The 13,411-nt window shown below is 44.9% G+C and overlaps 1 protein-coding gene across 1 annotated transcript in view; it reads right to left on the reverse strand.

The window, feature by feature from the left end:
• Positions 1 to 229: 229 nt before the first annotated feature.
• The window catches only part of ACAD10 (acyl-CoA dehydrogenase family member 10), a 34,207-nt gene continuing 21,025 nt past the window's right edge, over positions 230 to 13,411 (reverse strand). Inside the window, 5 exon segments of the mRNA XM_028116510.2 lie at positions 230 to 775; positions 778 to 926; positions 7,086 to 7,259; positions 8,752 to 8,903; positions 9,951 to 10,101. Of these exon segments, the coding sequence (XP_027972311.2) occupies positions 635 to 775; positions 778 to 926; positions 7,086 to 7,259; positions 8,752 to 8,903; positions 9,951 to 10,101 (767 nt within the window). The 3' untranslated portion in view covers positions 230 to 634.

Genomic DNA, 13,411 nt, shown 5'->3' on the forward strand with positions numbered 1-13,411 from the left:
ATGCCATTTTATTAAAAAGCAGGTGGTGGCTGCATCATAGGCAAAATGTGTGCGCCTCCTGAGGATCTCAAATAACTTAACTCACACAAGCCAAGACTCCTCCTGACAAAGAACAGAAGGAATTTCCATTATCAGCTAACGTGGTGTCCCTGTCTGTCAACAGTTGGCAGTGGGCTCTAGCCCTCTGGCTTTGACATTACGGATTCTTCAAAGAGAGACTTTATGAACCGATGCGTTTTATTTCACACACTTCAAATTTACATAACACAAATATGCATAAAATAATGAGCCCACGTGTCCCAGGGGCATGAACCACAGACGTGGCGGGTCCTCGGCCGGGGCTGAATTACCTGGCAAGGACACGGTCTCACAGAAAGAGCCATGAAGTGAAAACTGAGGCATCTTAGAGCTGGCTCTTCCCGATGATGATGGAAAGCAAAGATAATTCACCTCAGCCCTCCCATCTCTTCCCTGCCTCTGAGGGGAACAGATGTGTCCAGTCAGTGCACTGAGGTTCTGCCGTGTTGATGACATCTTACCACCTCTCTGTTGAGGTGTTCCATCGGCAGGGAAGGGGTGCCTCCCCCACTGAGGCTTGGTGAGTCCATAGCTCTGACTCAGCGGGCTGCTGCAGTCACAGGTACAGCCCCCTGAGCGGTGGGGAAAGGCCCTCTGGACAGATAACCAGAGCTCCCTTTGAGGCCTGAGCTGGGGAAGAGTCTGTGAAGATGATGTAACTGCTCGTGCCGGGGGTGCTCAGCAGGGGCTGTGACCAGCCTGAGTGTGGTAGGACCTCACTAGTGGTTTTGTGACTGGCATCTCTTTGAAAACCCGGAACCCTTCTTTGACTGCAAAATCCCAGGCCAGGTTAGACATATATTCAGTCAGCTTTGTATTTTGTTCAGCGGCTGCCAAGCTTGCTTGCCCTAAGCAGAAACAAAGAAAAACAGTGATTACTCCCCAGCGACCCTTCACAATAATGCTATTAGCAGCGACTAGCATTTGCTAAGCACTTGCCATGTTCCAGACTCAGTGCTAAGTGCTCTGCGTGTATGATTATAGCTCACTGAATTCCTGAAGCATGATGATGGTTTTATTTCCCACTTTACGGACAAGGATCTGGGTCTTAGAGCGGAGGCATGCCCACGCTTCTGGGAGCCAGGAATCAAGCTCAGCTGGACTGCTCCCTGCTCCTTCCCTCTAAAGAAACTAATGAAATCAGGAAGACCCCCGGTCGCTTCTGCTGTCACCAGTGGGCTATTCAGAGTCCTGCACTACCCTAAACTGTCCCTGATGCAAAACTGTTACAGGGTCACTGGGGACCAGATTAGTGGCTGGTCTCTGGACCCCGCTCTGCACAGATCACTGCTCTCTTCTTTTTTAAATACGTGCATCAAGACAATTTTTGAGAAGGATTTTTTTAATGTAAAAATTTTTTAAGATTTATTTATTTCAGAGAAAAAGAGCAAGTGTGCGCATATTCTAGCACATGCATGCGTGCAAGGAGAGGGGAGACAGAGGGAGAGGGGAAGCAGACTCCCCGCTGAGCAGGGAGTCCACACGGGGCTCCCTCCCACAACCCTGAGATCATGACCTGAGCTGAAACCAAGAGTCGGGCACCTAACCGACTGAGCCACCTAGGCGCCCCTTAATGTACATTTTTTAAAAATTGAGGTATAGTGTATATACACCCTCTTTATAAAAGTGTACAATTCTGAGTTTTGTCAGGTAACCAGCACTGTCATCAAGATACAGAATATGCCCATCATCCCCAAATTTCCATGGTGTCCCTTTGTACTCAATCCTTTGCCCCAGCCCCTGGCAACACTAATCTCTTTTTTTTTTTAAATATTTTTTCTGAATCTCTATTTCTGTAGTTGGTCTTTCCTGGAATGTCACAGAAGTATATACATCATAGGGTGCGTAGTCTTTCAGTGCAGCTTTTGGCATTCGGTGGACCGCATCTGGCATCCAACCATGAGTGTGTGCATTGAGTCCTTATCATGAGCTTCTTTACAACCAGCTCTCCTAGGTTATTTTTAGCCTTTCCACATTCTAAATACTTTTTAAAAAAGATTTTGTTTATTTATTTGACAGAGAGACAGTGAGAAAGGGAACATAAGCAGGGGCAGTGGGAGAGGGAGAAGCAAGCTTCACGCCGAGCAGGGAGCCCGATGCAGGCTTGATCCCAGGACCCCGATGCGGGGGGCTTGATCCCAGGACCCTGGGATCATGACCTGAGCCCAAGGCAGACGCTTAACGACTGAGCCATCCAGGCGCCCCACCTTCCCACATTATAAAGAGACTGTGTTTTCCTCGTTCTCTTTGTATCAATAAATGGATCTTTGCAGAGGCCTGCTTTTCTCCTGGCCCCTGCTGTGGTCAGTTTCCCACGAGAGCCATTTTCACGCAGGTTTGGTGTTAAAGATACTATGCTATTCCTTACAAATGAGGAACCAGATCCATCTGCTACATAGCAGGGAATGCAGGCCACTGGACAAGTCTTTACTCAGCACCTGCTCCGTGCTAGGTATGGAGCTGGGGCCCAGGGATGGGGGGGGCAGTCGGGAACCAGACAGCCCCCTTCCTGGAGGCACACGCGCAGTGAGGATGGAGGACAAGAGGAGCATGAAGCCACTCGCGTGGCACACAGGATCTCGAAACTGTCAAGTGGTGTCTTGATAGCCAATCGGGGACAATCCAATGCAGTTTATGGGTGTAGAGATTCCAGAATGGATAATTCAGAATCCACTCAGCCTATTCCAAGGCACGGGAGCAGGATCCAGTGAGAACACAGTGGTCCCCTAGAAAATGTCTACAGATAGTCAGGCCTGTTTGGCACCTCATGCACCCAGCAGCCCTCTGCTTAATTAAATATTTCTGGTTAGCTTTCATTGCAAAGCCGTAACACAAATTAGGAAAGGGTGGTTAGAGTTAAAGCTGCCTAGGGGAAGGGAAAATATGGTTTCCAAGAATTCCTGCTTATTGAGACCTCTATTATCAGATCAGGGAGGGTTAAACTGGAAATCCTCTGGATGCTGATTTTTCTCTGGACACTGTTTTGCTCACAACTTTGTATTTTGCTAGTATCACCCAGCACAGTACCTGGCTTAGTAGAGGTTCAGATACTTGTGAATGAATGATCAATTCCCCAACTGCAAATGCCTTTCTCGTTAGAATATGGGAACCTGGCTGAGGTCCACATGCTGCCACCAGGCTTGGGGTGTTGACGACCTCAAAGCTAAGACGTTCCTGCAGTACTAGCAAACCTACTGCTGGGCTTCATTTTATTCACATTTCATTTTGGAGAATTTCAAAGATACACACAAATGGAGCAAAGAGTATAATGAATCTGCAAGTGTCTATCACTGAGCTTCAACCATCATTAGAGCCTGGCCAATCTTGTTTCATTCTCTGTCATCCCCACCCTCACTGCCCTGGGTTTTTCTGAAGTAAATCCCAAACATTGCATCATTCCATCTATGAATACTTCATTTATGTCTAATAACAGACTTAAAAACACACAATACCATCATCATGCTTAAAAAAGTTAACTATGCCTCCTTGAAGGGCGCCTGCGTGGCTCAGTCGTTAAGCGTCTGCCTTTGGCTCAGGTCATGATCCCAGGGTCCTGGGATCGAGCCCCGCGTCGGGCTCCCTCTCCCACTCCCCCTGCTTGTGTTCCCTCTCTCGCTGTGTCTCTCTCTGTCAAATAAATAAACAAAATCTTAAAAAAAAAAAAAAACTATGCCTCCTTGATGTCATCAACTGTCTAGTTAGAATTCAAATTTCACTATCTCATAAAAAAATTTTTTTAAAGATTTTATTTATTTGACAGAGAGCAAGAGAGCACAAGCAGGGGGAACAGTAGACACTTAACCATCTGAGCCACCCAGGCGCCTCTCATAAAAAAATTTTTATAATTTGTTTTTTCAAATAGGGATCTAAAGATTCAAATGCTATAATGGCTGACGTGTCTTTTAAATCCACCCCCTTTTTAAAGATTTTATTTATTTATTTATTTATTTATTTATTTAACGGGGGGGGGGGGGGGGAGAGAGAGAGAGAGAGAGCGCACCAGAAAGGAGGAAGGAGGAGCAGAGGGCGAGGGAGAGGAAGAAAGAGAATCTGAGGCAGACTTCCCCCTGAGCATGGAGCCCTTTGCGCGGTACTTGGTACTAGATCTCACGACCCTGAGATCATGACCTGAGCTGAAACCAAGAGTCAGATGCTGGACACTCAACCGACTGAGCCACCCAGGTGCCCCTTAAGTCCCTTTTGATCTGTAGATTCCATTTTCATCTTTTCTCTTCCCCCTTGACGTTCATTTGTTGAAGAATCTGTGAAGTGTCCCCAAATTTGGACTTGGTGAGAGGCTGTGCCCCAGGGGTCCTATTTAACATGCTCCTCTGAACCCTGTTTCCTGTGAGGTGGTAGTTAGCACTACAGACTCGGTCAGATCCAGGTCTGACTTTTGGGAGAAGCACCAGGAGGCACATAATGTCTGGCCGTCTCTCTCTTGCTGATGTTAGCACCATTGATGCTTATTTTCCAGATCCATTAATGTATTAGGGGTGGAAATTTGGTGATCTGTTAATTCTGTGATTTCGTCTGGGATGCTTTCCTAGAGAGAAGCTTTCTCTCATCAGTTACTTGGTTAGCCTGACCTAGAACTTGTATACGAAAGGCAGGATAAATCCTTCATTTTTTTTTTCCCTTTATTTGTCAATTTTTAGAATAATGGGTTGGTTTTCTGGTGTCTTCCAAAGCCACCAATGAGATTTTGACTCTGTTTTAGTGTTGTTCTTTACTCATGGATGTAAACACACTTGATGGGTTCCCATCCATTTCAGCTTCATCCTTACTGGTGCTCAATGTATCCTGTCATTAGCAAGTGGGGGCCTATTCAGGCTGGCTCCTGGGTGCTGTAGATATGACCCCAGTTGTCTTCAACAGCTCCCTCACTTACTGGTATGACAGGGTGCTCCAGGCTCACCTGTAGACATCCTGCCCTTGAGCTGAACACAGCTACTTCTCTAAGCAGTCCCAGTTCCTTTTGGTGGGAATGGAATTTAGAGATTATGACATGGGGAAAACTGGGAGTATATAATGCTACTAGGATAGCCACCATTTTTAGGACTTTCTGGCAGGTTGTATGTGCTTTCTTTCTGCCCGTCTTCCTTTCCACATAGGAAGCAAACTGTAATCTGCCTTCTATCTTCTTAACTGATTTAGGAGAGAGATTATTTCATTTGCTATAAGACCTAGAATTAAAACCAATAAGATTGTGCCATACTGTCATATATATACACATATACATATACGTATATACATGTAAAGACTCTATAGGTGATATGTTCTTTTATATATACATATCCAACTCAACTGTTAGCACTTAACTTTTCTCCCCAGAAGTTCAGATGAACAAGATATAATGTAGAACTAACTCCAGCTAGTTAAATAAAGCATTTTCCCATGTATGGAGAAGCACCATCTAAGAAAACACATAATCTTTTTTCTCCTTCAGCAATCCTCTTACTGGGCAATTTGGCAACATCTACAAAATTTTAAAATGCACATACTTTAACTTAGCAATTCAAATTCTGGGAATTTATCCTTCAGGTATATTCACACGTGTGAAAAGGATGTTCACCAACCACCATTTGTGATTGCAAAAATGTGCAAACAATCCAAAAATACATCAGTAGGAGAATGGGTTAAATAAATTAGGCTACATTCATACAATGGAACGTACTATAGAAATCAAAAAGAATGATGTATATCTGCACATACTCATGTGGAAAGGTATCTATGAAATATTGTTAAGTGCAAAAAGAAAAGCAAGGAATGTATCTTATGTTGTTGTAAAGTATATATATGATAATCATATATATGTGTATATCCTATACATACACACAGCATATCCTACACGCACATTCACACACGGCATATCCTACACGCGCACGCACACACGGCATATCCTACATGTACACATACACAAATATTTCATAGGAATTCTTAAGCATAAAAAATTTTAAAATCAAGGTACAAAAAATGCATGTAGGCTGATCACATTTTTGTAAAACTTAGAGCGAGAGACGCCTGGGTGCCTCAGTTGGTTAAGTGTCTGCCTTTGGCTCAGGTCATGATCCCACGGTCCTGAGATGGAGCCCAGCATCAGGCTCCTTGCTCTGCGGGGAGCCTGCTTCTCCCTCTACCTCTCCTGCTCCCCCTGCTGTGCTCTCTCCCTGGCAATAAATAAATAAATAAATAAATAAATAAATAAATAAATAAAATCTTAAAAAAAACCCTTAGAGATAAGATAGATGTACAGAAAAAAATGGGGAGCCCATTAAGGGTGATATTTATCTTTGAGAAATGATACTGAGAAGAAAGGAAAATAATTTTGTATTCTTATGATTTAATTCTTATCATGTAGGTTTTTACTTTAATTTTTTTGTATGTTATGTTAATACTTTTTAAAAAGTTTGGGCATGTGGGTGGCTCCGTTGGTTGAGCTTCCGACTTGTGATTTAGGTTCAGGTCATGATCTCATGGGTCGGAGCTCGAGCCTCAAGTCGGGCTCTGTGCTCAGTGGAGAGTCTGCTTGAGATTCTCTCTCCCTCTGCCCTTCCCTCCACTTGCACATGCTCGCTTGCTCTCTCTCTAATGAATAAATAACTTTTTTTTAAAAGATTTTATTTATTTATTTGAGAGAGAGAGAATGAGAGATAGAAAGCACGAGAGGGAAGAGGGTCAGAGGGAGAAGCAGACTCCCTGCTGAGCAGGGAGCCTGATGTGGGACTCGATCCCGGGACTCCAGGATCATGACCTGAGCCGAAGGCAGTCGCTTAACCAACTGAGCCACCCAGGCGCCCTGAATAAATAACTCTTAAAAAATAATTTTTAAAAGTTTAAATGTTTTAAAGAATATATATATATATATGCCATTAATGACAGATGGTTGAATTAACTGAATCTTGTAGAATTCTGGCAAACTGGTCCCTCCAAAGCCTCTGTGGCCACAGGGGATTCCTAGGGGGAGAAGCTGTGTGGCTGTGACTCCAACCCTGAGGCAGCATTACCTGGGAGTGAGCGCTTGTAGACTCCTTGCAGGGTTGCAGCCATGCGGAAAAAGGAGAAAGCCATGTAAAAGTTCCAGTTCTCAGGGGGAGGGATCTCCGAGTGATGGCAGTACATCATGAAATACTCCTCTGCGGTAGGGATGCCCAGCTGAGTGAAATCACAGTCACGCAAACCTGAGGCGACAGACAGAGCCATCTCTGGGCGGGCAGTCAGTGACCCCCCCACCCCCCTGTGGCCGCAGGGATCTAAATTATGAAAATCATTTCCTCCCTTGGCAGTGAGCTTCACAGCTAGTTCACAGGCTCAACTCCTTATTTCAGCAGCTCTTCTGCCCTCACAAGGCTGGGATCCCGGCTTGAAGCTATTCACAAATTGGCCCTCAAAAGTTTCAGACTAAATTGGCAGTAAAGGCAGGCAGCCTGGGTGGCTCCGTTGGCTAAGCGTCTGCCTTAGGCTCAGGTCATGATCCCAGCATCCTGGGACTGAGTCCTGCATGGGCTCCCTGCTCAGCAGAGCATCTGCTTCTCCCTCTCCCTCTGCCCCTCCCCCCTCGCTCATGCTCTCTTGCTCTCTCTCTCGCTCTCATGAATAAATAAAATCTTTAAAAAAAATAAATTGGCAGTAAAGGAAGGAATAAGAGGCCTCCACTTCCATCTGGACCATAGTTCAGGGTGGATGCATATTATTTTCCATCAGCCATTTGATAAAAAATGGTACTGAAAGAAAAATCCTGATCCTGGGGCACCTGGATGGCTCAGTTGGTTAAGCATCCAACTCTTGATCTCAGCTCAGGTCTTGACCTCAGGGTTGTGAGTTCAAGACCCACACTGGGCTCCATGCTGGGCATGGAGCCTACTTAAAAAAAAAAAAGATCCTGCCAAATTATGAAAAAATAATTACAACAAATAAACAGTTTTACTGATTTGCTTCATTTGTAACCTTCTCATGGCCTAAAGAAGCATGTAACACATTTTGTTCCCAGGACTTTGTCCAGGAGTATACCTTATAATATAGGCGAAGTTATTCCTACAAAGATGTTCACTGCCTTTTTTGTGAGGGTTGGGGGGAAGTAATATAAAAGAAATCAGAAACAAATTAAATATCCAAATATAATCAAATGTCTTTATAAAAAAGGAATCAAATGTCTTAAGTTAATTCTATTCGATAAAATCCTGTTCCATGATTAAAAATGATGCTGTAGAAAGAATACTTAATGGCATGAAAACATGTCCAAAATACATAATTGAGAAAAGGCAGGCCATAAAATCATAGAATCGCATTTTCATTTAAACAAACGTATGTATGTATGCAGAAAGATGAAAATGTTGGCAATGGTCATTTCTGGGTCTAGCCATGACTTTAACTTTTCCTTTTGTTATCTGTTGGCTCCAACATTTTAAAATAAACTTGTATTTTTAATTTAGAAAATTAAATAGAAATTAGTTGTGTAAAAACATAAGAGGGGTCTGTGCACACATCCTTCTCACTTAAAATACACCCTACCATCTCCCCGCACTGACAGGAATGCATTCCAAGTACATTTTCCACCCAAACCACCAGGACCTCAGTTTCATATGCCCACACCATCAGCCATCACCTGTGCCTCGGGTGTTTTGAGAATGGAGCTGCCTCATTTCCTCTTCCTTGCCCCTGAGCAGTTCCTACCTCGCAGCAGAGAACCAGGAAAACTGGATGGCAGGTAGTGAGCCAGGCAGCTGAAGGCCACGTCTGCAAGGGGGTCGCCTAAGGTAGAGAGCTCCCAGTCAAGGACAGCAAGCACCTCAGCCTTCTCTGGATGGAACAGCAGGTTGTCCAACCTGAATAAGCCACAGAAGGAATGGAGAGACAGCTCTAAGGAAAACTGAGCACTGGGGTGTGTTCTGTGCTGGGTGTCTTCCATTTGCCCCTCCAAATGCACTCCGCACCCTCTCAGCCCCTCGGTGCCCCTGTCCACGAGCTCCCCTGCCCTCTGGCTCCGGTGGGCTCAGCCGATGAGGACACCAGCAGGAGACGGGGAAGGGGGCAGATGGCTGAGGGACGCTGTATTCCTCTCCCAGGGGCCAGTTTTGGTCAGGTAGCCCTCTCCACATAGCAGTCCTCTCTGGGATCCCTCCTTCCCTGTGATGGGTTTAAAACAGGTCTGCAAGTTCTTGGATACTCCTTCCACAAAAGGAAGAGTCTAAGTCTTTGCTGCTTGAAGCATTTGGCTTCTAACAATTATAACACAGGTGGAAGTGATGCTAAGTGACTCCAGAGCCTCGCTCAGAAAAGGGCATCAGCTCCCAAACAGCGCTGTCTTGAAACATACACCTTTGCAGCCCTGAGCCCCCAGGGAAGCAGTCCAGATACCCAGAAGCTGCTATGCTGGAGACACCATGTGGGGACCACAAAGAGACAGAGAGAGGCCCAAGGAGCCCAGCTGTTCAGTCTTCTCTGCCTCAGGGCCAGGCATGGGAGCAACCCCCTACGAGATCCCAGCGCCCAGCCTGACAGCCACGCCAGCTGAAACAAGTGATCCTTTCCCCAAACTGCAGATTCGTGAGCAGAACAACTTCTGTCGTTGTTTGAAGCCGTGCGATTTGGAAGATTTTTATGTGGTCACAGTAACTGGAGCACCTGTGTGCACTTTCAAACCTGGGGGCAATACGACAGCCCCCAGTCATAACGAATTATCTGGCCCCAAATGTCAACAGGCAAGGTGGAGAGACCCTGCCCTAGAAGGTCATGCACACGTAGATCCTTTGTAAAGGGAGTCCTCCTCAACTGTAAATTGGGCTCAGGCCAGCTGCTTAATTTCCCCTTCAACTGCCCTGGCCATCATTTTTCACATCTAGATATTCACCCCTCCTCATAGTCGTGCCTACCTGAAGTCCCCATGCACCACTGTCGTGTTCTGTCGCCTGGGAAGATGGTGGGGCAGCCATTGGATGAGCCTCTCCATCGCGGGGATGGTGCTGGTTTCTGAGGCTCGATACTGCTGAATCCAGGTTTGTACCTGCCGTGGAATATAGTCCCCTGAGGGAAAGAGAATTGGAACAGGTATGCCACTCTAACATCCTCCAAAGGTTTCAGAAAGTAACCAAAACAGTGAAAGCCCTGATAATGCTCTTCTGATGACCTATGAGTTTCTCACAGAATGCTCCCACCACCGTGGCTGGATCAATGTGATGTGGATGTTGTTCCCAGCCACAAGGCCCAAAAACCTAATCCCTGGCCCTCTCAGACTTCCTACAAGCTTCCTAGGAGCCTTTAAGAAATCCCTTTTTGGGGCGCCTGGGTGGCTCAGTTGGTTAAGTGACTGCCTTCGGCTCAGGTCATGATCCTGGAGTCCTGGGATCGAGTCCCACATCGGGCTCCCGGCTCAGCGGGGAGCCTGCTTCTCCCTCTGACCCTCTCCCCTCTCATGCTGTTTCTCTCTCTCTCTCTCTCTCAAATAAATACATAAAATCTTAAAAAAAAAAAAAAAAGAAATCCCTTTTTGGCTGAACAACAGTGGTTGGCTAAACGCATGGACTCTGGGACCAGACTGCCTGGGTGTGATTCCCAGTTCTGCCATTCTCTATCTTTGTGATCTCTGACAGGTCACTTGACATCTCTGTACCTCGGTTTTTCTTCATCAATGAGATGCTCCTCAGAGAGTTGTTGGGAGGATAAAATTATGTAAAGTCCCTGGAGATGTTCCTGGCATGTAGTAAGTACTACATGAGCATTTGTATCATTATTCAGCTGTTTGCTAAGAAACCCAAGAGATACCACCATTGAGAAACTTTTGAGTTATATCTGGGACTGGACACTGGAAGAAGTTCTGAAGTCAACTCGGCTCAGTCAAGGTCTTCAGGTGATTTAACCTCTCGAGCCTCCCTTGCTGCTTCTGTATGAATATACTGACACCTAAATTCCAAAGGACTGTTGTGAAGGCTAACCAAAATCCATATGTAACAGGCCAAATACTGAGCTGCACAGATGGCAGCTCAATGAATGGTGGCCATATTATTGTCCTGATTATTGTCAACTGGACAATTATTAATTGTCACTGTTAATATAATTAATAAACGTGTCAGCTCCCTGGCTCTAAGCCAAGCCTTCATCCCTCAGCTGAGAGAAAAATGTGTCCCAGAGGCTGAAGGGTTTGAAGACAAGGTTAGAGAGATCAAGCTCCTTCTGTGGAGTTCACTGCACAGCTGGAGCATCTAGACACCTGCCCTTTGCAAGATCTAGTTGGGCCATGAGAAGTGGAGGTCAAAGTCCACAGGAATGTAATCCAAAACAAATCAAGCCTTTAGACATAACTTCTAGTTTTCAGAATTATAGGAAACAGAAGACAGAAGTAAATGAAACCATAGGACATAATCAAGACAAATATATAAACAACTGACTTAGTCTGTTAAAAAATTCATTGAAAAAAACAGGTGGTGGAGGGACTGTTCTAGATTCCTTGATCAGATCCCGATTTAGCAGGGGGAAAAATTCATTTATAAAAGATATAAGAGGAGGGGCACCTGGGTGGCTCAGTCAGTTAAGCATCTGACTCTTGATTTTGGCTCAGGTCATGATCTCAGGATCCTGCGATTAAGCCCCACATCGGGCTCCACGCTCATCGTGGAGTCTACTTGAGATTCTCTCCCTCTGCCCCTCCCCACCACTCTCTCTCACTCTCTCTCTCTAAAATAAATAAATAAATCTTTAAAAAAAAAGATATAATGGGATAACTGATGAAATGGATCTGAATATGGACTGGGTTTTAAATATTCAGGGAAAATTGTAAATTTTCTTGGATGTGATAATGGTATGGGAGAATGTCCTTCTTTTTAGGAAATGCCTACTGAAGTATTTAGGAGTCAAGTGTTAGGGTTAAATATATATTATTGTTAAATACATATATATATTATTATATATTTAAACACATATATATATTTAAAGAGAGAGAAACAGAGGGAGAGGGAAAGAGAGAAGCAAATATGGCAAAAGTTAACCATATAGTAGTGGGCAGATACAGTTATTCATTGTACTATTTCACATTTCTGTAAGTTTGAAAATTATTATAATAATAAGTCAAATCCAAAAACCACAGGAGCTGAGCCAGGGAGCCTGCGTGGCTCAGTTGGTTAAGCGTATGACTCCTGGTTTTGACTTAGGTCATGATCTCAGGGTCGTGGGATTGAGCCTTGCCTAGAGATCCACGGTCAGTGAGGAGTCTGCTTAAGGATTCTCTCTGTCTCCCTCTACCCCTCCCCCAGCTCACATACACATATGCACACTCTCTCTCTCTTTCTGTCAAAGAAATCTTTAAAAAAAAAAAAAACAACCAGGGGCGCCTGGTTGGCTCACTCGTTAAGCGTCTGCCTTTAGCTCAGGTCATGATCTAAGGGTCCTGGGATCAAGCCCCGCATTGGGCTCTCTGCTCCGCCGGAGACCTGCTTCTCCCTCTCCCATTCCCCCTGCTTGTGTTCCCTCTCTTGCTGTGTCTCTCTCTGTCAAATAAATAAATAAAACCTTATAAAAAAAAACCCAACAACCATAGACAGGAGTTGAGCCTTTGTGAAAGGAGCCTTTCAGGAAAATCTATATGGATTTGGGACCTTCCACCCCAAACACACCAACCAGCGCTGCACACATTCCTTTCTCAGGGGAAACAGACACAGCTGCCCCCTGTGTCTCTGGCTCTGTTGGCCACTGGTCTCTATCAGGCCCGCCAAGTCACGGAAACATCCTTCCTCAAGCAGACTGCCCCTCTGGGATACGAAAAGAGGATTATGTGCTCCCTGCAGGTCATTGGTGGTAGAAATGTTCTTTATGGTAACTGGACTGTACCTAAAGGATCTTTGTCAAAAGTCCCTCTTAATTAGAAATCATGTTTGTGTGCAATCTCTCTTTTTTTTTAATAAATGTAAATGTGCACTCTTGAATAGATAATACATTCCCATGGCTTGGAATAAAGTGATAGAAGGATGTACAGTAGTCTTTCTCCCATCCTCTGCCCAGCCACTCAGCTCTTCTTCCCCAGAGGCAACCCATGTGACCAGTTTCTTGGAGATATTCACTTGTGCAAGCAAATATTTAAATGTATCTGAATATGTAAATTTATTTAAATATGCCACCCTTTGCACAAAGGTAGTAGCTATTTATAGCCAATGCCCTGCCCAGCAGCAGGATTCCTGACACCACCAGAGAAATTGCAGGTTTCTTGAAAAGGAAGATCTGATGCCTCTGTAGCTGGATCAGTGAACCTGAAGCATGATGAAGCTGCTGTATGCTGTCAGGCTCAAAACACAGCCAGTGGCCCTTGGGTCACATGAAATTACATCAGATTTCTGCTCTGCCTCTT

This window comes from Eumetopias jubatus, unplaced genomic scaffold (genome assembly GCF_037043125.1).
Source record: "Eumetopias jubatus isolate StellerSeaLion01/CBP00866 unplaced genomic scaffold, mEumJub1_p1.0 scaffold_16, whole genome shotgun sequence".
NCBI classification, from domain to species: domain Eukaryota; kingdom Metazoa; phylum Chordata; class Mammalia; order Carnivora; family Otariidae; genus Eumetopias; species Eumetopias jubatus.